At 44.0% G+C, this 27,220-nt stretch overlaps 1 protein-coding gene across 1 annotated transcript in view; it reads left to right on the plus strand.

The window, feature by feature from the left end:
• The first annotated feature begins 10,279 nt into the window (after nucleotides 1–10,279).
• Nucleotides 10,280–27,220, plus strand: part of LOC126234738 (dehydrogenase/reductase SDR family member 11-like) — a 37,087-nt gene continuing 20,146 nt past the window's right edge. The window contains exons 1-4 of the mRNA XM_049943484.1: nucleotides 10,280–10,449; nucleotides 12,732–12,894; nucleotides 15,616–15,745; nucleotides 21,929–22,058. Coding sequence (XP_049799441.1) covers nucleotides 10,318–10,449; nucleotides 12,732–12,894; nucleotides 15,616–15,745; nucleotides 21,929–22,058 — 555 coding nt within the window. The 5' untranslated portion in view covers nucleotides 10,280–10,317. The remainder of the gene's footprint in view (nucleotides 10,450–12,731; nucleotides 12,895–15,615; nucleotides 15,746–21,928; nucleotides 22,059–27,220) is intronic.

Consider the following 27,220-nt stretch of genomic DNA (forward strand, 5'->3'; position numbering starts at 1 on the left):
CGAGTACATCTCATGTACATAAGTATGTAAGTTTTCTCACAGTGGAGATGGAATAAATAAGAGTACAACTATTTTGTTTACATTGGACGAAATATGTATGTAACGAAATAATAAGCAACCAGTTCCAGAAAAGAAATTCAATTTCTTTATCGGTTTCGGGAACTTAGTGTCCTTCTTCAGAAGGCTATAACTGTCGCATTATTTGCGAGCGTCAACAAATTCACACTATTTTTTTTAAATACATCTTTTATTCTACATGTTTGAACGTTTTACAGTGTTTAGATACATCCTTTAGGAACAATATTTTCATTTCTCAACATAATTTCCATCCCTCTCAACTGCCTTAAGCCATCTTGCAACCAGCGTCTGTATACCCGCACGGTAAAATTCTGGACCAACCTGTTGGAGCCACTGTTTTGCAGCGTGCACAAGGGAGTCATCATCTTCAAACCCTGTTCCACGAAGGGAGTCTTTCAGTTTGCCAAAGAGATGATAGTCACAAGGAGCCAGGTCAGGACTGTAAGGCGGGCGTTTCAGTGTTGTCCATCCGAGTTTTGTGATCGCTTCCACGGTTTTTTGACTGACATGTGGCCGTGCAACAGCAAAACATCCTGCTTTTGCCGATGTGGCCGAACACGACTCAGTCGAGCTTGAAGTTTCTTCAGTGTCGTCACATATGCATCAGAATTTATGGTTGTTCCACTTGACATAATGTCCACAAGCAAGAGTCCTTCGGAATCGAAAAACAATGTAGCCATAATGTTTCCAGCAGAAGGTGTGGTTTTGAATTTTTTTTTCTTGGGTGAATTTGCATGATGCCACTCCACAGATTGCCCCTTCGTCTCTGGTGAAAAATGATGGAGCCATGTTTCATCACCTGTCACAATTATTCCAAGAAATTCATCTCCACCATTCTGGTACTGTTCCAAAAGTTCGTTGCATACCGTTTTCTTGTTTCTTTGTGAGCCACAGTCATCATCCTGGGAACCCACCTGGCACAAACCTTTTTTAACGCCAACACTTTCAGTATTCTGCAAACACTTCCTTCCCCTATCCCAACGTAACGTGAAAATTCGTTCACTGTGATGCGTCAGTCAGCAGTTACCAATTCGTTAACTCTCTGCACATCGTCTGGAGTGTGTGCAGTACGAGGCCTGCCGCTGTGAAGACAATCCTAATATTGCCGTGCCCGCTTTCATCACGTAACCTAATTGCCCACCGACTGTACTGCGATCGACAGCAGCATCTCCATACACCTTTTTCAACCTCTTGTGGATGTTTCCCACTGTCTCGTTTTCACAGCACAGGAATTCTATGGCAGCACGTTGCTTCTGTAGAACGTCAAGTGTAGCAGCCATCTTGAAGACATGCTGTGATGGCGCCACTCACGGGAACAAATTGAACTAAGTTTGAAAACAAAAGGGAAGGATGTATCTACACACTGTAAAACTTCCACACATGCATAATGAAAACTGTATTTTTACAAAAATAGTATGCGTTTCTTTTGGAGTGACCCTCGTACATGCATACAGCAAAATGTCATGGACATGTGGTTCATAGTGTCTGTACAACACTGTTATTTCACGTCTTTACACTAATTTTGTACAGACACTATGAACCACATGACTATGGCATTTTACTGTACGAATCTCACTGTTGAGACTTGCAAATGATGAGACAGCCAACCTTCCGAAGATGGATACTAACCAAGGAAATTAATTTTCATTTATGCAACTGATTGCTTATTATTTGGTTATATACGACTACAGTTTGGTAATATACCGAAATATATATGTTTTTCGTTTGAAGCGTGGACTACAGCGCGAAACCTACTGCAGATATCACTTCTCTTATGGAACATGTCTGCAGTTGTGTACTTTGCATCAGTTACACCCTCCTTCGTTAAAGACCATCTGATCCCGACAGTTGGTATGTCATTTTGATTCGTCTGTGCTGCTTTGCAGCAGCCAGGTGGTGTACTTATCTCCTGCAGTATGTGACGACTAGTCTTGAATACCCAAGAGAGAACGAATCGACGGGTCTGAAACGACCACTTCGCCACAGTTCTTGTGATACTCGCGGAACTACAGCGGGAATGTCGCTCACGTAAGTAGTGGCGAGCTCTTCCTGAGCTATAGCGCATGCAGGCCAAGCAAGTAAATGCTATTTGAGTGACATTTTCACTCTGTGTGTGCGCTGATATGAAACTTCCTGACACATTAAAACTGTGTTGTGGACCGAGACTTGAACTCCGGACCTTTGTCTTTCGTGGGCAAATGCTCCATCGAGTGAGCTACTCAAGTACGACTCACAACACGTACTCAAAGCTTTACTTCCACCAGTACCTCATCTCCTACCTTCCAAACCTCGCAAAAGTTCTCATGGGAAACTTGCAAGACTAGCACTCCTGGAACAAAGGAGTACTTCTGCGAAGTTTGGAAGGTAGGAGACGGAGTACTGGCGGAAGTAAAGCATCACTGAGGACGGGTCGTGAATCGTATTTGGGTCGTGAATCGTATTTGGGTCGTGAATCGTATTTGGGTCGTGAATCGTATTTGGGTCGTGAATCGTATTTGGGTCGTGAATCGTACTTGGGTCGTGAATCGTATTTGGGTCGTGAATCGTATTTGGGTAGTTCAGTCGGTAAAGCACTTGCCAGTGAAATGCAAAGGTCCAGAGTTCGAGTCTTGATCTGTAGTTTAAATCAGCCAGGAAGTTTCAAAGGAACGTTATTCCTGCAGAATCGTGGCTGGGTATAGGACGGCCGACCTAAGTAGAGGAATGGCGCCGAACGCAGCAAGCCTATTAGCACCAATATAATTGTGGCGTCTTGATTTGTGAAGCATGCATCCGGACTCGTTCTCACTCCGTTTCTGATCTCTAGTCACTAAGGTTTTGTCCGGTTAGCTTCCATACATTGAATATTATAGTCGGTACCACTCACAAAGCAGGCCGTTTATAAGCAAGGAAAACTGTTAAGAAAGTGCTACGATGTTCGCGTAACCAGTTGGGGCTTGGTGAGGCATGACGAGGTTGCGCATGGCTTATCGAGCCTTGTCCGTCATTGCCACACACCGTCGTTTTCGTTGTATCGCTAATCCATCTGTAGTATATTAGTCATTATCAATCTTGGTGGACAGTGTTCCTTGAATGGTCCGACCACCTCAATCATTCGTGAATGATTCCTGTTTTCACGAAGCGCTTGATTACTTGTTTGCTGGCATCTTCCCAAAATGGAAAGGAATACTTGGTGATGTAAGTAGATTACTCACCTACGTCTAGTCCATATTCTGCATACTAATGTGAAGTGCTTCCCGTTCCATTTACAGACGGAGCCTGAGGAAGATGACTGTTTGTACGCCTCAGGGCGGACTGTAATTTTATTTTCACAATCTCTACGAGATAGAAACGTAGGAATCTGAAGAACACTCTGCCTTGAAAGACTGCTAGGTGTGTTTGTGGCAGTTTCCTTTCAGTGTCCGCCAGATAAGATTTTTCAACACGTCTGTTACACTTCTCGGTAAATCAAACACTTCTCGCTAAATCAAACAAGCCTGAGACTGTTCACATTCCCCTCATATGCATATCATCGACGTCACCCGCATGTTCAACCTGAAGTGGGTCGTATACCCTGGAGAAACAGACAAAAGCAGTATCCAAGAAATAGTATCCTATCGACGGACCATTCGCTTCAACTACAACTGCGTAATATAGTCGATCCATTTAATATACTTTATATACATCTATGCGGCACATAATATATTACTTCAGTCCACGTAGATATCTCTCCATCCAGAATAACCTGCTGCAGCCTGCTTGTCGAAAAAATTTCAATACAGTCGGAAGCCTGGTTAGGTACCCACAGTAATGAGTTCTTTAGAAGGCGCTCGTATGAAGCTGCATCAAGATCTTTTAGAACGTCTAAAAACCCCGAATCGGTCTGGTTTATTCTATCCACGTCACTGAAGACACACAAGGTGGACGGAAATACGGAAACAGCAAAAATAGAATACATTACCAGGCTTAATACGATGTAGGAAAACCGTTGACATTCAAAACAGCCTCCAGTCCTCTCGGGAAGGTCAAATACACGTTCTGTGTCGTTCTCTATTCTTCCTGCAGAATAGTGGCAAGTTCGGGTAACGGTGAAGGTGGATAGTTATCACACACACTTCTCTCTGACCATAAATCCTCAATAAAATTGACATGGCAACTGATTCCGGCCACCAGTTAGTGTACAGAAAGTGGGAAACCATTATACACCACAGAATATTCATGAACGGCATCGGTAAAGCCTTGGCGTTATGGTGTGGGCAGGCATTTGCACAGTGGCGGAGCATCTTTGGATATGAAACTTCCTGGCAGATTAAAACTGTGTGCAGGACCGAGACTCGAACTCGGGACCTTTGCCTTTCGCGGGAAAGTGCTCTACCAACTGAACTACCCAATCGCGACTCACGCCCCGTCCTCACAGCTTTAATTCCGCCAGTACCTCGTCTCCTATATTCCAAACTTTACAGAAGCTATTTTGTGCGAGGTAGCGTTACAGTACAGCGGTATTGCAGGGAGATTAGAAGTGTGGTAGGTCCAGGCTTTGTATTTATGGACAATACCTGTCCTCTCAGGACCGTTGAGCTGTCAGGCACACTGGAAAGTGAAGATACTGAACATATGGAACGACCTGCTTACTGCCTGGACCTTAACCCTATGGCACGTGTCTGGGGTGCTCTTGGCACTCCCTCGCCGAAATCTGCAAGTACTGAAAACTGCCTGGAGAGAGGAGTGGGACAACATCATCCGTGAATTCCTTAACAGTTTTGTAGTCAGCATGAATAACAGTCGCAAAATGTGCATTAGTGCCCGAGGAGGGCATATTCCTCACTGAGTGTCCGTTATTGACCTTTATGTTAGGAGTGTGATCTGTCTCAAACATGAACGTTGTTTACATCTGTTACCCTGGTTTCCCATGTGGTGAAATCTGTACTATTTTTCGTTATAAATATACCACTCCACTTCTGTTACGAATGTACGGCGTTTCATGTCATCCATCAGTGCCTGTGATTATTCCTGTCCAACAACGTCTCTGTTCGTTAGCAATATTGCCAAAATCTTCAAATGTGTGTGAAATCTTACGGGACTTAACTGCTAAGGTCATCAGTCCCTAAGCTTACACACTACTTAACCTAAATTATCCTAAGGACAAACACACATACCCATCCTCTGGGAGGATTCGATCCTCCGCCGGGACCAGCCGCACAGTCCATGAGTGCAGCGCCTCAGACCGCTCGGCTAATCCCGCACGGCACCAATATTGTCAAGCAGTGTATATTTATTATTGAGTTCTTCAAGAAAAAATTGTTGTTGCTGGCGAGAATAAGTAAAGGAAGTTGTTATTGCCTATAATAAGTCAAGGAAGATGACTCGAGAATTTGACTCACAGTTTTGACACGAATCGTTATACTCGTCCTTACCAGTCGCTGTGCAGTGTTTGTGGGCCCACCACTTGACCATAGACGAAGTGTTCGGAACCTTTTCCGGAAACAAGCAGTCCACGCTTTCTAGCCATTCTTCCTGATCTACTTACTAAAATAATCTGTAACATTATTCCTCTTGGGCAGTTTAAATGCTGTGCGTCACAAATCCTTGACTATCATGTCGAAAAACCTTTTCTATAACAACACGAGGTCATCGTAGATTTCCCTTGTTTTGATGTAAAATGGCAGAAACTGTCCAAACGCCTATTAATTATTTGTTCACATAAACAACAAAAAAAACTGAAGAAAAACGTTGTAATTCAAAGTGGATGTAATGGCCCCTGTCCTGTCACTGTGTCCGCCTAGACGCCATTTCACAAAAGTTATTTTCAGTTGGCGACGGTCTCCGATGAAGCCATAGCCGACATAGGAATTTGTCGTTAAATAACCACTATTTCAACACAGTTACGTCAGAAAAAACCTAACTTACTACGTAAGTTTGTAATAATTACAGAAAGAACTTACCTTGGATCACAGGATCTATGAACCACACAAAACGTTGACTGCGAGACAACACGATATCCAGTCTCCTTCGAATGAAGGGAGTTTCGAATAACACCCTTATACCGTTTCTGTACTGACTCACAAATTCAAATGGCCATTACGACCACGCCGGTCACTGTGCCCGTCCTTCCTCTATCAGACATACGAGATACAGAAATGCGGCAGTTCATGAAAGTGTACGCCTGGGGAACTGCGATGTGGGGAACTCAAACGTGAATCATTGTAAATCCGGAGAAGAAGTAAATGGAAGCATTCCTAATGTGGTGTTACTGAAGACTTTAAAAATGAAGTGGAGGTTTGAAGTACCAAACGAATAAGTACTTAAAGGGAAAGGTGAGGAAAGAAATCTTCGGAGGACTAATACCAGACGAAGGGACAAGTTAGAGGGACATCTGCTACATATCCAGGAAGAGTCAAAATGGCGTCGGGTGAGCAGTACAGGGGGGAAATTAGAGGGATGGGAGGCACACGAGGCAAGAATATGCAAACCACATTATACAAGGTAATGGGTGTAGTTCTTGTGAAGAGATGAGAAGATCAGCACAGGATACGAAAGCATCGTCGAGCAACATCAAACCAGTCGAAATACTGATGGATATAAACAAACATTATTTGCTCGACTGCTATGTATTTACCACAGTACTCCCCACTACTTTAGGACAGTTGCATGGTGTCTGAGGGATAACTGTTTACAGGGTACCACACTGTTGTGGGTGAAGTCGAGACGAACAAATTGGTTCAGGGCACTTGTGGTCTATCGAACGGGGAGACAGCCTTCTAGAAGCCTACAAAAGCCATGAAATCTACAGAATATATACGGCGAGCAAAATTTTGGCAGAAATCCTCCTTGAATATCAAGAAACCCCTGGTTTTGCACTTTATGAATGTACAGGGTGATACCAAAGTTCATTAACATTTGAAAATTCAACACTTCACGGAATAATGAAGGTAGAGAGGTACAAATTGACACATATGCTTGAAATAATATGGGCTTGTACTGAAGCCAAGAAAGTGCATAAAACGATCAACAATTGGTGCTTCATAGGATACAAAATCAATAACTAGCAAACCAACAGTTTTTTTTTTTTTTTTTTTTTTTTTGCAAAGACGATGTTCTTTGTAAAAAAAGGCTCAAGATGTCGGACGTCATTCACAAACAGTATCTGTAGTCGAGCGACAAAGCTGTAAATAGCGCTGTTCAGCATTTCAGAAGGTGTGTTGAGAAAATGCCGTCGAACGTTCCCTTTTAGCAACCCTAATGAGGTCGGACTATCGCAGTAGACTTGTGACTTCAAATAATCACACGGATTGAAGTCTGGGGACCTGCTATGTCAAGCACGACGGAAGCGACTCAGCACGCGATCCGCAGTGAACGATGTGGAGATCTTTCATATGTGGAGCAGTATGGGGTGGAGCGCCATCCAGCGTAAAAGTCGTACCTTCCAGCAAATGTTTATCAGCTACACTAAGGATGATGCGTTCTCTGACATATTGTCGTAGGACTACGTCGCACCCATCACATCACAATCTGAAAAGCAGCGCCCCGCATTTCCTCGACGAAAAAGGATCCGATCACGATTGATGTGGGGCCGGCCGAAGTGGCCGTGCGGTTAAAGGCGCTGCAGTCTGGAACCGCAAGACCGCTACGGTCGCAGGTTCGAATCCTGCCTCGGGCATGGATGTTTGTGATGTCCTTAGGTTAGTTAGGTTTAACTAGTTCGAAGTTCTAGGGGACTAATGACCTCAGCAGTTGAGTCCCATAGTGCTCAGAGCCATTTGATTGATGTGGAAAATCCACACGACACCGTGACTTTTCCGTCATGCAGTGGGCTTTCCACGACAGGTCTAGGATGCCCAAATTCTGCAGTTGTTTGCGTTGACATACCCTAAGCGTGTGAAATAGGCTTCGTCCGATCGCAACACGTTAGAGAACCAGTCGTCATCATCCCCAATTTTTTGAAGTGCCCGCACCACAAATGCTCTCCGGGTCACAAAATCGGTGGCTAACAGTTCGTGATGACGCTGTATTTTGTATGAATAGCACTGCTCTCGAAACAGTAGTGCGTGGAATGCCGGAGCGAAGTGCGACTTCTCGAGCGGTGACTTCAACATGCGGAGATGAACAGCTGTAAAGTCTTCATTTCTACCTGAACCGTCCGAGCAGCGTCAGCACTTATGTCTGGTCGTTCACTAGCGACCGATCATGTAAACAACTCGTGATTATTTTCTTCATAGCAACACTTGTCGTAGAACATTTACCCGCTCGAATACCGCTCTTATGGCGACATGATCGTAAATCTGTAGGAGCGGATACTCCATTCTATAGTAAGATTTCACTAACAGTGCCTTTTCTGCTACAGTCGTCATGCCACGATTTCTGGCGCATATGATTCCCTCTCCCCCTACAGCTCATTTTATATGAGATTGCCATGCGGCGTCACTGACTTGTAGCTGTCCGGCGCCATCTGTTGGCCGGTTTTTGCACTCACATTTGGTTTGAATAAAACCTCAAATCATTTCAGGCACGTGTATCAACCTTTACCTCTCTTTTTACATTCTTCCGTGAATCAGTGCATTTTCAAATGTTAACGAACTTCTGGGTCCCCTTGTAAAATTGACGTGTGTGTAAATTCTACCTCAAAATATTTGAATTTAATAGCACAAAATTGGGGATTAAATCGTTTTCTTTGACTTGCCTTCTTAATACGAAAGTGCTGTGCTTGTAAGAGTTATGTTTATACCGAATTGTGAAGGCAATTATTTTTCGCGTGACGTTCACGGAAGTCTCTTTTCAATACTCTCACGGGAAATTTTAAATTAATAAGGTTAACCAAATAGCCAACTAAGCCAGTGACGTAAGAGAATGAGAGGATATTGAAAATCCCTTGCAGTGCGACTGAGCTCAAACATAGGTGGCTTCTGTAGACCTATTTCAATTTTTTCCCGGATTGATAGATCGTATGTGTCCGGTGTAGAGTTAAGCTGTACCTAACCCACGGTTCGGTAGTTTTGGTACAGTATATATAAATGGTACAGTAAATGGTAGGATTACCGGTAGAAACTTCTGCGTAACTTCTGCGCTTTAATGCAACCGAAACAATTACTCTTGATGCAAGTACAGTTTACATGCACAAGCACAATAGAATTATATATAATTATTGTTGTAATTTTGTACACAATAGAACATTGTTCATCATCATCATTAAACGCAAAAATCTTTCAAATGGCTCTGAGCACTATGGGACTCAACTTCTGAGGTCATCAGTCCCCTAGAACTTAGAACTACTTAAACCTAACTTACCTAAGAACATCACACACATCCATGCCCGAGGCAGGATTCGGACCTGCGACCGTTGTGGTCGCGCGGTTCCAGACTGTAGCGCCTAGAACCGCTTGGTCACACCGGCCGGCTAAACGCAAGAGTTTCTTGTTATAATTGGTAAGTGCGAATGTTGTTTGGTAATAATAAAAACATGTTTTATAAAAGCTCGACGAAGTATTGAAGCGATGTTTGATGTGTTTTCGGTTTGCGTTTTTTTACCTATTTTGATGAAATTGAGTTTCCTAGCGCTTTATGTTAAGTATGTCTCTTTTTTTATTTTTGCTATTACATCCCTCTGTTTTTCGAATTAAAACCTGGATTAAACAATGACAATTTCAATTTTGCTATAAATACTGCTTATTTTTAAGTAGCAGATAGGAGGATAACTACCTGGAACAAAACTGTTCCATAGGTTACGCAGCCCTTTATATATCCACACTGACTTTCTAGACGGTTCACCACTTCCGGTTTCTAGAGGAATCTAGTAAGACGCTGATCACATACGTAAACAAAGCGATCGAAAAAAGGTAACTCCCAATAGGTATGCAAAAACACCTAATGTACAGGTAACTTGGTAACTATCTTAACTGACCAAATGTACTAGGTAGGAAAACTACCGTAGTCTGCACGTACTTACGGTAGCCTATGAGAGTTCTTCGACTCTAGTCCTGTATCAAATAGTTCGTTTCGACTTCAGCTACACGACTGCGATACGTTGTAAACAGTTATCGTTTACAGCCTCTACATCGTCGATGTCTTGACCAATGTTCGAGGAAAGATGGGGAATATTTATCGAACAGGAGTAAGATTAATGGGGAGGGGAGCGGATGTTGACAGGTGGTATCGCGACGGCCACGTAGATAAGGGCGATAACACAGCGACTGTCGGATATAAAAGACGTCACTGCTATTGCGTCTGCAGCGTGTGTTTGACAGCAGATACTCTGAGCGTCACACGATGGAGAGGTACACAGGTCGCGTTGCCCTGGTGACGGGCGCCAGCTCAGGTATTGGCGCTGCCATCGCACAGGCGCTGGTCAGGAAGGGACTCAAGGTCGTCGGACTCGCCCGCAGGGTCGACAGAGTAAAGGTAAACAGCCGCATTGTAGCTTCTGTCCTGCAAGCGACAGCAGAATAACGACTTAATGGCTATAGCGGGTGGCATATGCTGACAGCAATCAGTTTCCTGCATAGCGCTAAGCTAGTTAGTGAATTTTATCCGAATTGGATGCTACTGGTCTCCGTGACTGTTCCTTTATAGGGAGTAGGAAAATTTCCGCAACCACTCACAATAAAAGATTATTTATTCGTCAAACAACCGGTTTCGGGCTTGTGTCCATCCTCAGGTGTTTATACTTTCATGTACATGTTAATATTGCTAGAGATCACTGTATAAATACAAAGAAAATTATTTGCTGGTGACTAAACAGATACAAGTGGAACAATTGTAAGTGACAAGGCAACATTTGGCGAAAATATATATCTGTACTTACATAAAGGTAAAGCATCATTATTATAACTATGCTGTGGTGACAGGTTTACAAAACCGGAACATGCACGTGAAAATGATAACAAATGTGCAACTGAGTGGCAAAACTGTCACCACAGCATAATCATAACAATGATGCTTCTTCTTTATTTAAGTACAGGTGTATTTTCGACAAATGCTGCCTTGCCACTTACAATTGTTCCACTTGCATCTGTTTAGTCACCAGCAAATAATTTTCTTTGTATTTATTCAGTGATCTCCAGCAATATAGACATGTACATGATTGTATAAACACCTGAGGATGGGCACAAGCCCGAAACCGGTTGTGTGACGAATAAATTATCTTTTATTGTGTGGCCGGCTGCTGTGGCCGAACGGTTCTAGGCGCTTCAGTCCGTAACAGTGCTGCTGCTACGGTCGCAGGTTCGAATCTTGCCTCTGGCATGACTGTGTGTGATGTCCTTCGGTTAGTTAGGTTTAAGTAGTTCTAAGTCTATGGGACTGATGACCTCAGATGTCAAGTCCCATAGTGCTTAGAGCCATTTGAACCTTTTTTTTTTATTGTGACTGGTAGCGGACATTTTTCTACAACCTACTAGCTAGTTAGTGCCGTAAAGTACGATGTCACCCTTCAGTGCTCGCAATGTACACTCCATACCATTTACATCGTAGGCAGAATGCTGTACGTTTGCCTGTAGTACCAGCACACTTTAAATTAAAATAAATTTTTAATATACCACTTTTTTAAATTGGATAAAAAAGTATTAAATACTTTTTCCTAGCCCCATACAGACTCCTAACCCCATACAGATAGACCAGAAAATTCGGGATTGAGAATGTTTAACGAGGACAGTATGTGAAGGATTTATAACGAAAAAGGAGGGGCGCAGGCAGCACATAATTAATGCATGAATAATTTACCTTCGCACTATTGGCTATAGCTATTAGGAATATGCACGGAGCAATGATAAATTTTTCACACTTTTTAGTTCAATTTAACGACGTGGTGTTTTAAAAATTCGTTTTTATTTAATTTATTGATTTCGCACTTCTCCACCCTCAGACATCGGACTTAACATATTTGCGACGATAGTACAAGTCCTCCTGCAGTCTGGTGCAATTTCCTAGCGTTGCCCTTCCCCATACACGACAGCATCAACTGCGAACTGCCTCATGGAGCTTCCATTGTTACCCACCCGGTCAGTTAGTCACAACGCAGCTATTTCTATTGGTGACTGAGGTCACTGTACTGAAAAACATTGCATAAGTAATTACTCCATAGCAGACTAATAATTATAGTTCCTAGGAGTACTATGTTTTTAGCTTGGTCGGTACCTCAAAGTACATGTGGCAAGAGCAAGCAAATAATGCTTATTTTCCCCTGGGCAGCAGGTAAGGCGTTGTAGATGCATGGACGAAAAACGGTTAATCTATAGTGACAGGAGTAGTCCATTTAATGATGCAATTACAACAGCGCAGAAAACACCAGTTAGTAAATGATGTGAGGTGTTTGCGGGAGGAATATTAGATCCAGAGAAAAAAGAACTAACACACTGAAGTGGGTAAATATTAAGATACCAATGTTCATAATATCTGCACTTATACCGATAACACCCTGTTCGTAGTGAACGTTAACGACCCTAAAACACTCCACTAGGGGGCTTCGGAAGTTACTTTTACGTTTGATGGTTCAGTAAACGCTGGTCATCGTTTACACATTTTAAGAACGCCACACTGTAATAACGACTGCTTGTTCAATAAATACTCTTAGTTTAATATTCTTTCCTGTCACAACATCAGTCACTAATTTAGATCAATCTACAATAGAAACATACTGTAGTCACGACGTCGTAATACTGTGATCTCATCCCTTCATTGCACAGGCTCTTGAACTCAAAGATGCCCCGGGCAAGCTGTACGCCCTTCAGGGCGACGTCAGCAGTGAGGAGAGCATCTTGTCCGCCTTCAAGTGGATCGAGGACAACTTGGGAGGCGTAGATATTCTCATCAACAACGCTGGTGTCATCGGGGAACTACCTCTAACAAGTGAGTTGAAATTATCTCTCCACTGCCCGATGAAACACCTGGTAAGGTAACGACGCTTCGCAGATATCATTTTTACTTAAGAAGATCGTTTGTCGTAGACAGAAATAGCGTATATCTTGCAGTTATCAGTATGAACTGTTGCCTGTTACAGATAAAGACTTTGGACAAGCGTCGAATTAATTACTGTGGGCTAGTACATCTGCCAGTCTGTGGTTTTTAGGCGGTTTCTCACGCTTGTTTAGAAAAATACTGCTGTGATCCCGGAATTCCGTATCATAGAATAAAGTATTTCACGATTCACGGACAGATGCCGCACACGACTTCCCTCCCTTAAGCTGTCGGCACGCGTGACGAGGCAGCTAATGTTGATGTGCACGCAGACGGTATATCAACGTGGCAAGTATATTCACGAAAACGGACGCGCGTAAAATTCCTGCGTTATTTCCATTAAAAGGCACATTTCCTGCCTTGTCCATAAGCTAGCCACGTTGTTCCGTCTGTGGCATGTGCAAATATATTTCAATTTCCATCAATATGTAAGAAAACAAAAAGGAAAGATACATATTTCCTTAAGGCAGTGTTACAGGCCCTTTGCTGTTCCTTATTTATATAAACGATTTGGGGGACAATCTGAGCAGCCGTCTTAGGCTGTTTGCTGATGACACTGTCGTTTATAGACTAATAAAGTCATCAGAAGATCAAAACAGATTGCAAGCCGATTTAGAAGACATATCTTAATGGTGCGAAAATTGGCAGTTGACCCTAAATAACGAAAAGTGTGAGGTCATCCACATGAGTGCTAAACGGATTTCGTTAAACTTCGGTTACACGGTAAATCAGTCTAAACTGAAAGTCGTAAATTCAACTAAATACCTAGGTATTACAATTACGAAAAACTTAAATTGGAAGGAACACGCGCGACTGCTACGGTCGCAGGTTCGAATCCTGCCTTGGGCATGGATGTGTGTGATGTCCTTAGGTTAGTTAGGTTTAAGTAGTTCTAAGTTCTAGGGGACTGATGACCACAGATGTTAAGTCCCATAGTGCTCAGAGCCATTTGAACCATTTTTTGGAAGGAACACACAGAAAATGTTGTGGGGAAGGCAAACCAAAGACTGCGTTTTATTGGCAGGACACTTGGAAAATGTAACAGATCTAGTAAGACTGCCTACACTACGCTTGTCCGTCCTCTTTTAGAATATTGCTGCGCGGTTTGGGATCATTACCAGATAGGACTGACGGAGTACATCGAAAAAGTTCAAAGAAGAGCAGCACGTTTTGTATTATCGCGAAATATGGGAGAGAGTGTCACAGAAATGATACAGGATTTGGGCTGTACATCATTAACAGAAAGGCGTTTTTCGTTGCGACGGAATCTTCTCACGCAATTTCAGTCAGCATCTTTCTCCTCCGAATGCGAAAATATTTTGTTGACACCGCCCTACATAGGGAGACATGATCACCATGATAAAATAAGGGAAATCAGAGCTCGTACGGAAAGATATAGGTGTTCGTTCATTCCGCGTGCTATACGAGATTGGAATAATAGAGAATTATGAAGGTGGTTCGATGAACCCTCTGCCAGGCACTTAAATGTGATTTGCAGAGTGTCCGTGTAGATGTAGATGTAGATGTCCAGTCAGTAATGGCATTAGTTTATAAAGTTCACCAAAGCGAACAAATTCACTCCTGGCAGAGAGCGCTTTCATATTTACTTAACATTTATTTTATGACCAAGTCCCGAAATCTTATAGAAAACATGAAGGTAAAAAAAATATATAGTGGGACACGAACCCTCTACCATTTTACCCTATTTTCTATAGCGCGACCCATCAACTGACACAGCAACACCGAAATTTCGCAGTGTGCTACCTTGTTTTGTATGTTACGGTCATCTAGAGGCTATAATCGCTGAAATGTAACTAACGTTTGACTGTAATTAATCGTAACAAGAACGACACGTTTTTCATGAATGCTCAACGTGCCGTTGCCGCTTGACGATTATGGCATTAGAAAAGGTCTTTTTTTTTAATAAAATAAAAAAAAAACAATTGTACCAGTGAGGATTCGTTCTCGAGACATTCAACGCGCTAGTGCTTAGCATAATATATTCGTAAGGTGTAATGCATAACATAAAATCCAACGAATATGGACTGCGATCGAACACGACAAATACAATATGGCGTTCGCTTTCTGCTTGTGGCATAGTGAGTGTTCTTGCTTCCTGTTGTCTCTATTTTACGTGGCACGTTGCACAGACATCGTACGTGTTTCACGTGGCAAAGTGGCTCGTCAACGTGAAATAGCAGGAAGTGACATCACAAAACTGGTACAGCACCACGTCAGCGATAGCTAACTCGCCCCGTGTGACGACAACTTTAGGTTACCTTGGCGACTGTGGCCTTAGGAAAGGCATCCGGTCAGAAAGTTAAATAACAGAATAAAGTCTGCCTACTTCTGAGAAAGCGGACCCCGTACAAGAGTGAATAATTGCTAGGGAAAATAAAAAGAATGTCATCAGCAAAATGCTGTCTGCTGCTGCGCTGTGTGACAACGTTTGTGCAGTAGGCTATATCACATAAAGTGCCACTAGTTTTCATTACACGCTAACGCCTACCCCTTAGTTGCACGTCACAGATTTGTTTGTCATAGGTAATATATGCTAATTAGCGATAAGCCTGCATGCCACGAAAGACTAAAAATAGTTATCTGTGTACATAGGTGCGAAGACAGCTGACTGGAAACGAATCCTGGACGTGGATGTTCTGGGGCTGTCCATCTGCACTAGGGAGGCATTCCAGAGCATGCTGAAGAGGGGCGTCGATGACGGGTTCATCATCCACATCAACAGGTCAGCATATTCTTCAGTTGCATTATAACTGGAGCACAAAAAAAATCCCGTGCTAAACACTAATACTGGGTGGTTATAATTATAGTATAGCTACTCGCAGTTGTGCAGTGTGGGCTGTAATTATCTTGTGGCAACGAAACTTTGCACATATTCTGGCGCTGTACAGCACCTCGTCGACATCTCCGGTACTCTTATTGAACAAACTGTGTAAGCAGTGGTTAATAATATATCAGCGATACGCCTTTATCACATGTTTGACCTCTTCTACCCACTTCCGTTCCTTTCATTACCTAGAGAAACATTTTTATACGTCTTTCTTGAATTCACAGCGCCAGATTTTGACCTGGTGGCCAAAATTGGAACTAATTTTTTTCCCGATTAAATCGGTTTCGCATTAACGCATTTGACTATCTAATATGTTTCGCTGCCATGCGATAATTACAGCCCACACTGGAACTCTTTGAGTAACTGTGCTTTAAATACAACCAACCGGTAGATTAAAAAGAGAAGGCCAGCTGATGGGGAAGTCAAAGTGAGATACAACATCAGTGATGATGTTGGTGGCGTTTACTTTCTTTTCCTTTCTAATGACCCCGTTGTCGACGGGACGTTAAACACTAATCTCCTCCTGCTACTACTTTTATTTAGTTTTCACTTACATAGCAACATCACAGTGTAATTTAACAATATGACTTCATATATTTCACACAATTTGACATTTCCTATTGAGCAAAATATTTTATACTATAGTATATGTACCAGAGCAATGCTGGTAGCGCACTTGCCCTCGAAAGGCAACGTTCCAACTTCGAGTCCCTTCCCGGCAAACAGTTTTAATCTGCGAGGAAGTTTCATATCAGCGCACGCTCCGCTGCAGAGTGAAAAACTGATTCTGGAAATATCCCTCAGGCTGTGGCTAAGCCATTTCTCCGCAACATGCTTTCTTCCAGGACTTTTAGTGCCACAAGTTTCACAGGAGAACTTATGTGAAATTTGAAAGGTACGAGATGAAGTACTGGAGAAAGTAAAGCTGTGAATACGGATCGTGAGTCGTGTTCGGGTAGATCGGTTCGTAGAGGACAAGCACGAGAAAGGCAAAGGTCCCGAGTTCGAGGCTCGCTCCAGCATACCGTTTTAATCTGTTACGAAGTTCCATATCAACACACACCCCAGTGCACAGTGAAAAATTCATTTTGGTAATCAGTTGGTAGAGCACTTGCCCGCGAAAGGCAAAGGTCCCGAGTTCGAGTCTCGGTCTGGCACACAGTTTTAATCTTCCAGACAAGTTTCCATCTTAACACTTGCCCCTAAGTCATAGGCCTTCCATGTAGGCTGTACCTTCTGGAGCAGACAGCACGACTGCGCGGGGTAGCCGCGCGGTTTGAGGCGCCTTGTCACGTCCGTGTGACTCCTCCCGTCGGTGGTTCGAGTCCTCCCTCGGGCATGGGTGTGTGTGTCGTCCATAGCGTAAGTTAGTTTAAGTGAGATTAAGTAGTGTGTAGGCCTATGGACCGATGACCTCAGCAGTTTGGTCCCGTAAGACCTTACCACAAATTCCCAAACACAGCACAAATAAAAGGAAAATGTGACTCGGAAGGGATCTGTCTTTCTTGATTATATTAAAAGCGCTCAAAGCTCCCTCAGATGTCACGTCTTCAGTTACGACTCAGAGAAAGTGATGTGCTATGTGGCACCTAGAGTGCGCCACAGTACACATAGCGGAACATTATTCGCTCTTTTTCGCGAAATGTGAGAGACAGTTTTCACTAGTCGGTATCTCTACAAGTACTATTCGATTCTGCTCCCGTCAGATGTGACCGATATGTCAGCTCCGTTTGCTCCGAGTGAGCTCCGATTGGTTGTAGCTTCCTACGTAGTGCCTGAGATAATCCGAACGAGTGGAATACGCCGAACTAGATCGCTGGTGAGCGAATCCGCTCAGCAGCTCTAGGTGGTACACAGTACTTCCTTCCGAAAGGCAAATGGCAGTTATAGGAATAGAATCCGGCCAAAGAAAACTCTGCTGACACGATATTTCGCCATTGCCGGGACAGGTGCCGGAAAAAATGTAACTATTATGCATAAATAGGCGGACAGACCTAATACTGTATAATTAAATTATTGCAGAATAGATTACATATAATTATTGGTATCAAGTAATTTCACTACGATACTGCTACTCTTTTACTCGGCATTTTTCAACTCACACTTTTACTCTTATCAGTATTTTAAAGCAGGTATCGTATCGAATGATCCTAGTACTGATTTATTTAACCAGAATCCTACTCCTGTAGCCGAGGACGCTAACGCATGCCTGTGCGGTAACACTCGACTAGAAGATAAGCCGGTTCGAATCCTGGTGGTGGATGAAATCTTTACTGTCAGTATTTAGTCGGCAAGGGGAGAAGAGATTGTGGTATAAAGTCCCTGACCACACCTTTCCGTCAATGTCCAGGATTAAATTCGAAACTTCTCCACAGTGTGTCACGATGTGAGGGCTTGTGGATCTGTGGACGATGAGTGGAGCAAGCTACACTATGTGATCAAAAGTATCCGGACACCTGGCTAAAAATGACTTACAAGTTCGTGGCGCCCTCCATCGGTAATGCTGCAATTCAATACGGCGTTGGCCCATCTTTAACCTTGATGACAGCTTCTACTCTCGCAGGCATACTTTCAATCAGGTGCTGGAAGGTTTCTTGGGGAATGGCAGCCCATTTTTCACGGAGTACTGCACTGACGAGAAGTATCGATGTCGGTCGGTGAGGCCTGGCACAAAGTCGGCTTTCCAAAGCATCCCAAAGGTGTTCTACAGGATTCAGGTCAGGACCCTGTGCAGGCCAGTCAATTACAGGGATGTTAGTGTTGCGTAACCACTCCGCCACAGGTCGTGCATCATGAACAGGTGCTCGATCGTGTTGAAAGATGCAATCGCCATCCCCGAATTGCTCTTCAACAGTGTTGTTTGGCGAATAGCTGGAAAACGTTACTTGTCATCATACACTGAAGTGCCAAAGACTTTGGTATAGGCAAGTGTATTGAAATACAGAGATACGTAAACAGGGAGAATACACTCTGCGGTCGGCAACCCCGTTGTTAGATCGGTTACTGCTGCTGCAATGGCAGGTTATCAATATTTAAGTGAGTTTGAACGTGGTGTTATAGACGGCGCACGAGCGATGGGACTGAGCATCTCCGAAGTAGCGATGAACTTAGGATTTTCTCGTACGACCATTTCACGAGTGTACCGTGAACATCAGGTAAAACATCAAATCTCCGACATATCTGGGATGCCCTGCAGCGTGCTGTTCAGAAGAGATTTGCACCCCCTCGTACTCTTAAGTATTTATGGACAGCCTTGCAAGATTCATGGTGTCAGTTCCCTCCAGCACTACTTCAGACATTAATTGAGTCTGTGTCACATCGTGTTGCGGCATTTCTGCGTGCTCGCGGGGGCCCTACACGATATTAGGCGGGTGTACAAATTTCTTTGGCTCTTCAGTGTATGTAGTGCTAATAGTGAAGTACAGAGGAGGTGGTGTTACGGCATTGGTGCTTTTGTAGCGGTTAGGGTGGATCCCCTTACCGCACTTAGAAAAACGCTAAATTTAATGTGGAAGGATATTAAGATATTTTATAGCATTTTGTACTGTGTATAGCGTACAGTGGAGGAACTGTTCGGTCCTGATGATTCTTTGTGTCAGTATGACAATGCACCCTGTCATAAAGTACGTTTGTGAGATAATGGTTTGTCAACAATAACATTTATGGAAAGGACTGACCTGCCCAGAGTCCGCATCAGAACCTAATACAACGCCTTAGAGATGACTTAGAACATCGACTACACTGCACACCCCAGCGTCCAACGTGGCTACCCTCTCTGGTTTTGACTCTTGAGGACGAATGGGATTTTTTTTCCTTTATTGTATTTCAATTCCCCATCGAGGCAGACTGGCAGCAGCATATGCGCTGCTCTTCAGCCGAAAGACATAGAACAAACAATAGAAATTTAAAAATAACAAAGGAGAAAACATGGTGAACATAGATATAAAAAAAGGGGAAAATCAAGGAAGACAATAGACAAAAAATGGGAGACTGTAAAATGGAGATAAAAACTGTAAAATAGTAGTGCACACGAAAAACCACACACTGGGACAATTAAAAGAACACAAGGACCAGTATGACCGGAGCATAAAAGTGTTGACGGATGGCGTAGCACATAAACACTGACAGTAATACTAAGTACAAGGCCAGTACACAATTATATCACACCTCTTGACGCGCAGGAGAAACAGCACTAAACACAACACTGATGTGGTACACTGACGATGATCAAAATGGAGGATCTGCCATGCACAAGGAGATGAGGGAGAAGGAAGGGAGGGAGGGGTAGAGAGGGGGCTCAAATGGCTCTGAGCACTATGGGACTCAACTGCTGAGGTCATTAGTCCCCTAGAACTTAGAACTAGTTAAACCTAACTAACCTAAGGACATCACAAACATCCATGCCCGAGGCAGGATTCGAACCTGCGACCGTAGCGGTCTTGCGGTTCCAGACTGCAGCGCCTTTAACCGCACGGCCACTTCGGCCGGCAGAGAGGGGGGCAGATGGGCGGGGGGCGCACCAAAGAGAGCCAGGTAGGGAGGGACATGGGAGGGAAAGAGGCAAGGATGGAGTGCAGGATCTCCGGGGGGGGGGGAGGAGGAAAGGGAGAAGGAGAGGAGAGTAAAAAGGGGGCCCTGTGGAGGGGGGGAACAAGGCCAGGTTATATTTGGAAGGAAGGGTATATGTCAAGGCGAAGTTCATCATCTGGGAGGGGGAGGCGTTGGAAATTGCCCTGATGAAGGAGATGGAGGGTGTGGAGGTGGAGAGAGGATAGAGGCACGGCAATGGGTGGGGGATGGAGAGGAAGCAGGAAACCAGGGGGTGGGAGGGATCAAACCTGCGGACAAAAAGCGGGTGGGTGCAGAGATCTAGGCAACGCTGGCATAACAGAGGATAGGACGGATGAGGGATTTGTTGGTGTGAGGGATGGTGGAAGAATGCAATCCTCATGTCCGGCCAGACAGGAGTTTCAGGAGGTGGGAATGGGCTTTCTGCTGGAGGGTCTGGAGGTGAGGGGTCCAGGTGAGGTGATGGTCAAGGGTGAGGTCAAGGTATCTCAGGGTGGAGGTGAGCTGGATGGGATAACCATAAAGGGTGAAGTAGAAGTCATGGAGACGGAAGCAGTGGGTGGTGTTGCCTATGATGATTGCCTGGGTTTTGGAGGGGTTGAGACGAAGGAAGCACTGGTTACACCAAGTGTTGAACTGGTTAAGGTGGGTTTGGAGGGTGCGTTGGGACCATTGAAGGGTAGGATAGAGAGCCAGGAAGGCGGTGTCATCAGCATACTGGAGAAGGTGGACAGGTGAGGGTGGCTTGGGCATATCAGCTGTATACAAGAGATAAAGGAGAGGGGAGAGGACAGAGCCCTGGGGGACACCAGCAGTGGGATACAAGATAGGGGAGTTGGTGTTGTCGAGGGTGACATAGGAAGGATGGTGCGAGGAAGGAAGCGACCAGACGGACAAAATTGATAGGCAGGTCGTAGTTTTGGAGTTTAAAGAGGAGACTGGGGTGCCATTCACGGTCATAGGCATTTTGGAGGTCGAGAGAAACATAAATGGCGGAGCGACAGGAGTTGAGCTGGAGGGAGAGAAGGTGAACGAGGTTAAGGAGTTGGTCTTCAGCGGAGAAGGAGGGTCGAAAGCCACACTGGGTAAGGGGGAGGAGGTAATGATGATTAAGGTGCTGATGGATACGGCCGGAGAGGATGGATTCGAAGACCTTACTGAAGATGGAGGTGAGGCAGATGGGATGATAGGAAGAGGTGGCAGAAGGGGGTTTGTTGGGTTTGAGGAATAAGAGGATGCAGGAAGTCTTCCACAGGTCAGGGTAGAAGGACGAATGGGATGCCATTCCTCCATAGACATTCAGACACCTCATTGAAAGTGTTCTGAGCTGAGTTCAAGAAGAGAGGACACAAGCTACATAAATCTCCTCAAATAGGTGTCCGGACACTTTTTATTATATAATGGAGAAGTATATTATGGAAAAGTAAACTTAGGGAACTGTGCATTCGCCTCCATAGAGTAATTTTGAGGTAGTGAGTGAATGTTTGAAGCACGTCTCTTTGGTTACAGTGTGTTGGGCCACATACCGCCTGGCGGCTCCGATATAGCGATGTACGGCGCAGCCAAGCATGCTGTCACGGCCCTGCTAGAGGGACTGAGGAAGGACCTCGTCGCCAGGAAGAGCAAAATACGGTGTGGGGTAAGTTCTCAGAAAAATCTCACCACTATCTGGAGTATAGAGTCTATTAGTCAATGCTCATTTAAACTGTTGGATGGCTGTAACACTTTTCGGTCAGTAACCCATAAATGTTTTTCGGCCGATGGAGGTGTCACGGCATGTCAGGGGTCAACATTTCCACGAGATTCCTTCTAGCGTCAATGATCCATCGGCCATGAAGTATTTATGGGCTATTTATAATGACTAGAGACCGGAAAATTTATATGCGTATCCACTGGAATGATCTTTCCAGTTAAAAGTAATGTGCTCGCTAGTGATCTCTGCCATTACATGCCATATATTGAGCCACAAGTACTTTGTTCTGAAAATGCCTTCCTGGTGCGACAGGTTCCAATTGCTTTCACCTGTCGCAGCTTCAAGCACTTGGCACATTTGTCCATAAAGCTCACTCACATTTCGAAGAAGAGTGAAGCCTAGATAGCGTCATCTGATATTTTCTCTAGTAAAGGTACACAGAGCTCTAACTTAATCGTGTTACCAGCAAATAATGGGCCAATCATGACACGAGTGTGAATGCGGAGGAAGAGCCGAAATCAATTTCATATTCGTCCTGTATTGCCGATTTGTTAGCTAAAGCCAGCTGCTGTAGTTCTTTGGTAGGCGTGTCTGTGGGAACTAGCCGCAAGACTTGATTTTCGCTGCGTGCTACGAAAAGCGTAAATGCAAGGGTACACAGCGAAACATATGTACGTTATTCATAATGAATTTCTTTAATTACACCTCTCGCTGACAAAAGTTCTGTCGCTGTTGATGTTTGTAAAGCATGTGTTGTGTTTGCAGTGGGCTTGTTGCTAAGCGTCTTGTGATGTGAATATGTTTTATACTGTTTTTTTTCTCATCAAGATATTCTTTTTGTGTTTTGTACGTGATGAATATTCTAATCGGATCCAGTTGCTTACGCACTTCTCATTATTTTCCTCGTTTTTTAAAAAATCTTTCTCAACATTGACGAATTCCTCTCGGAAAAAGTCAAGTAATATATTCTCTCCGGGCGACATTTCGAATAGATTCTTACAAGTACTCTTCTGGCAAGGTGTCTGGGTCCTGTAGTAAGCTGTTGTTTGTTCGTTTACACGACTCAGAAGACGCAATTAACAGGACCTAGTCATTTTTTAAAAGGTCATCTTTCAGAGTCGCTTAGTGTTGCCGATAAATACATCTTTCTTAACTAGCGGTTTCGATCATTTTCTGGTATAATAAAACTATTTACAATAACCTGTATCACCCTTCCCAAAGTAGTGTCAGACTGATGATGCAAAGTATACTTGAGCATGAGAGTGTACTAAAATTAATTATATATGGTTCAAATGGCTCTGAGCACTATGGGAATTAACATCTATGGTCATCAGTCCCCTACAACCTAGAACTACTTAAACCTGACTAACCTAAGTGAAGTGTCGGCATAAGTGCCAACACCGTGTTGTTTGAGGAAGCCGAAATGCACGCTATAAGCTCACGCCGGATGGCGTGAGGTCTGAAACAGGATACTTAATGAATGCTATAAAGAAAAGTACGTAGCTGCTGGAATACTTAACTTTAATCAACAATTGGTGAACATTGGTCTTGTTACTGTACATGATTCATTAGATACATAGCAAAGGATAAATGGCGCTTTGCTAGGTCGTAGCAATTGACTTAGCTGAAGGCTATGCTAACTATCGTCTCGGCAAATGAGAGCGTAATTCTCAGTGAACCTTTCCTAGCAACGTCGGCTGTACAACTGGGGCGAGTGCTAGTGAGTCTCTCGAGACCTGCCGTGTGGTGGCGCTCGGTCTGCGATCACCGACAGTGGCGACACGCGGGTCCGACATGTACTAATGGACCGCGGCCGATTTAAATCTACCACCTAGCACGTGTGGTGTCTGGCGGTGACACCACACTAAGGACATCACACAACACCCAGTCATCACGAGGCAGAGAAAATCCCTGACCCCGCCGGGAATCGAACCCGGGATTAATTATATACATCAATGCATTTTACTGTTGACCGTATAATGCATTTTATCATTGACGGCAATGAGTCAGGGTGGTTTTTATTTTACTTAACGCTACAGTACGCCTTTAGCGTAGCGGTTGTTGTAAACATGATCATATGATCGAAACCAGTAGTCAGTAAAGATTCATCAGCAGCTGTTGGCGGTTTTGGAAGACGATTTTTTTGAAATGCTTACAAACTGTGGGTCACCACGTGCACAAAGTATGTTAGGACTCACACGCTTCGACAGGAGAAGCTAGAAACTTGTCGAAACGTCTTTCCGAAACGAATACATTAGCAGCTGATTTTCCGATATTTCATCAGAGCAATCCGTTGACAAAACTTTCATTCTTCCTGAACGCCGAATCCGCAAAACACAGTGTAGGAAACAGGGACACAAGAGCAAATTGAGAAGAAGAAGAAAAATCACAATTTTTGGCACCCAATAATCAGCAGAAGACATGCAAGTCATTGATCTGGAGGAACAATAACTGTTGTGCCGGATGAAATTATACTCGTTGATACAACGGTAAGTTCTTTGGTTTGCTCCGGGAGGAGACTGGGTGGAGACTGTAACACACAAAACATTAGTTCAGTTTATTACAACACAGATAAGAAGAATTATTTAGCTGGGTAGAGTCCATTTCCGCCAGAATGTCATGAGTATTCGCAACTGTCTGTGAACAGCGACGTATCACTTGATACACACAAATAACAGGTCTCTCTCTCAGCACTATTAACAAAACTTTCACGTAGAGTCCCACCAATACATGGATCACACAGCTTGCGTACTAGAAGTTGATGGCGGACAAAATGTGTTCAGTGAGCCGCTAATGGAATACGACACTTGGTTCACTGCTCGTAATTCAACATTATTATTCCTTCATTTAAATACACTTAAATGATCACATAGAGACTAACTATATCTGTATAAAAGATTTCTTGATGAAAACGACAACTTACTTACAAATACCAAGTGTGATGTAAAGCCACAAGGCGCTCACTAGTAGAAATCTGGAAAGAGCACCCACCGACTGGCGAAAGTAACAGCGTGCCTTCTAGCCAAAACTCCTGCCTTGCTGTGACCTGTTAAAAATGTTCTGGGCTTTTGTAGACAAATGTTTACTGCATTCTTTGCAAATCTTTTCGCAACGGTACAGTCGAACAGTGCCGCAACAAGGCTGATGTCACACAGAGCTATTACAGTATAACAATTATTAGAACATTAAATCACCAAACATGTGTAACTTCAGATTTTTGACAGTATAATAAAAGGAATCAGAGATTTGTAGTTTAGCACCGCAAATAAATGTGCCTCAGACACAATACGAACCCTATAGTAGCCCTGGTAGATGATTGCTGGGCTCTTATTACTACACTTGAGAGTTTTCTCCTTGGCCGCTGGTGGGCAACGTGGCACGGGTTACTGGAAGGCGCTCTCGCAGGTAAATGTACACTGTGCACATTAATAGGACCACGAGTCAAAAGCAGACGTGCAGGAAGAGTCAGTGAGGTGCACCAGGCCTCTTGGTTGAGGATCAGTGTTGCATACAGTCAGAGTCTGTGAGGTTCTGGAAGATACGGTCAATGATGATGAGCCATGCCGACTCCAGCCCGGTGGGCACCAGGCCTCTTGGTTGAGGATCCGTGGGGCATACAGTCCGATAGAGGTGGTCCCACATATTCCCGTCTGGGCCAAAATCTGGGGAGTTTGGTGGCCGGGGGAGTACGGTAAACTCATCCTGGTGCTCTTCGAACCACGCATGTGCGTCGTGTGAAACGTTGCATTGTCCTGCTGGTGGGTGCCATCAAGGCAAGGAAAAAAAATTGCATTTAGTTATGGACATGGTCCCCGAGGATAGATGCAGAATAGTGTTGATCCAATGTGCCTTCCATAATTACGAGATCAATCAGGGCATGCTACGAAAACATTCCCCCAGACCGCAACGCTCTTACTCCGGCCGGGATCCTTCTGATGATTGTTTCAGGACATTTGCTCTCTTACGTTTCACACCGTACACGACAACAGCCACTTGTCTGGCGGAACATAAAACGTCATTCGTCTGTAAAGGCCATCTGTAGCCAATCAGTGGACGTCCGATTGCAATACTGGCGTTCAAATTCCAGCCTTCGTCGCCGATGAACAGCTATCAGCATGTGTGTATGTATATGTGTGTGTGTGTGTGTGTGTGTGTGTGTGTGTGTGTGTGTTTGGGGTCTACGAGGGTTCAACGATCCTCTTACACATGGATGCATGAACTAGGCGTCTGCTGCAAAGGTCGCTGACCGATCGTTGAGGAGATGCTGGTGATAATCCCTTGGTTTTATCTAGGCGGTCAGTTGCTCAACAGTTGAACGTCTTTTCGCACGAACACATTTCCGCAGCAGTTGTTCACCACTGTTGTCTACGGCGCACGTCGCACCGTAGTTGCATCGGCGCCGATTTTGGATAGCGTCATTTTGCCACGACAGTATATGAGTATTTTAACCATAGTGGCACGCCAACAGTTTACAAACTTAGCCACTTTGGCAGTCCCTCCAGCCCGGCCTAGAAGCCAATGATCATGTCCTTTTGGATGCCAAATAAATTTCTCCGTCTCCACATTACGACAACGACTGCACTGTTTTCTGCGTACCCCGACAGGCTTTCTACAGGGTGATTCAACAGTCCCAACCGATTCTTTTTATGCAACTGGCAATGCCTTCAAATACCATGCGCATGATTTTCACAATCTCTACCTCGCTACATGCAAACTATTGATCCTACAGAAAAAATGAACAGAACCTTTCTGTAGGAAATTTAACGTAGTTACATTTTGCACTGGGATATGTTTTCGCTAGAGGTGTAGTTTTTGAATTATTCAAGAAAAACGAACAAAAGTAAACTTCAAATATGTGTTCCTGAATAGCCCGAAAACCTCGGTCTACAGCGAAAACGTATCCCAGTACAAAATTTAACTAGACTAAATTTCTTACAAAAGGGGCTTATTCATTTTTTCTGTGGTACTGACTGTTTGCACGTTACCAGCGAAAGAATATGAAAATCTCGTGATTGGTTTTTGAAAGCATTGCCGGTTGCACAAAACCCTTCGGTAGCGGCAGTGAATTACCCTGTATACCCATTATTGCTAGTGCTGCCAACTGCCGT

Source organism: Schistocerca nitens, chromosome 2 (genome assembly GCF_023898315.1).
Source record: "Schistocerca nitens isolate TAMUIC-IGC-003100 chromosome 2, iqSchNite1.1, whole genome shotgun sequence".
NCBI classification, from domain to species: Eukaryota; Metazoa; Arthropoda; class Insecta; order Orthoptera; family Acrididae; genus Schistocerca; species Schistocerca nitens.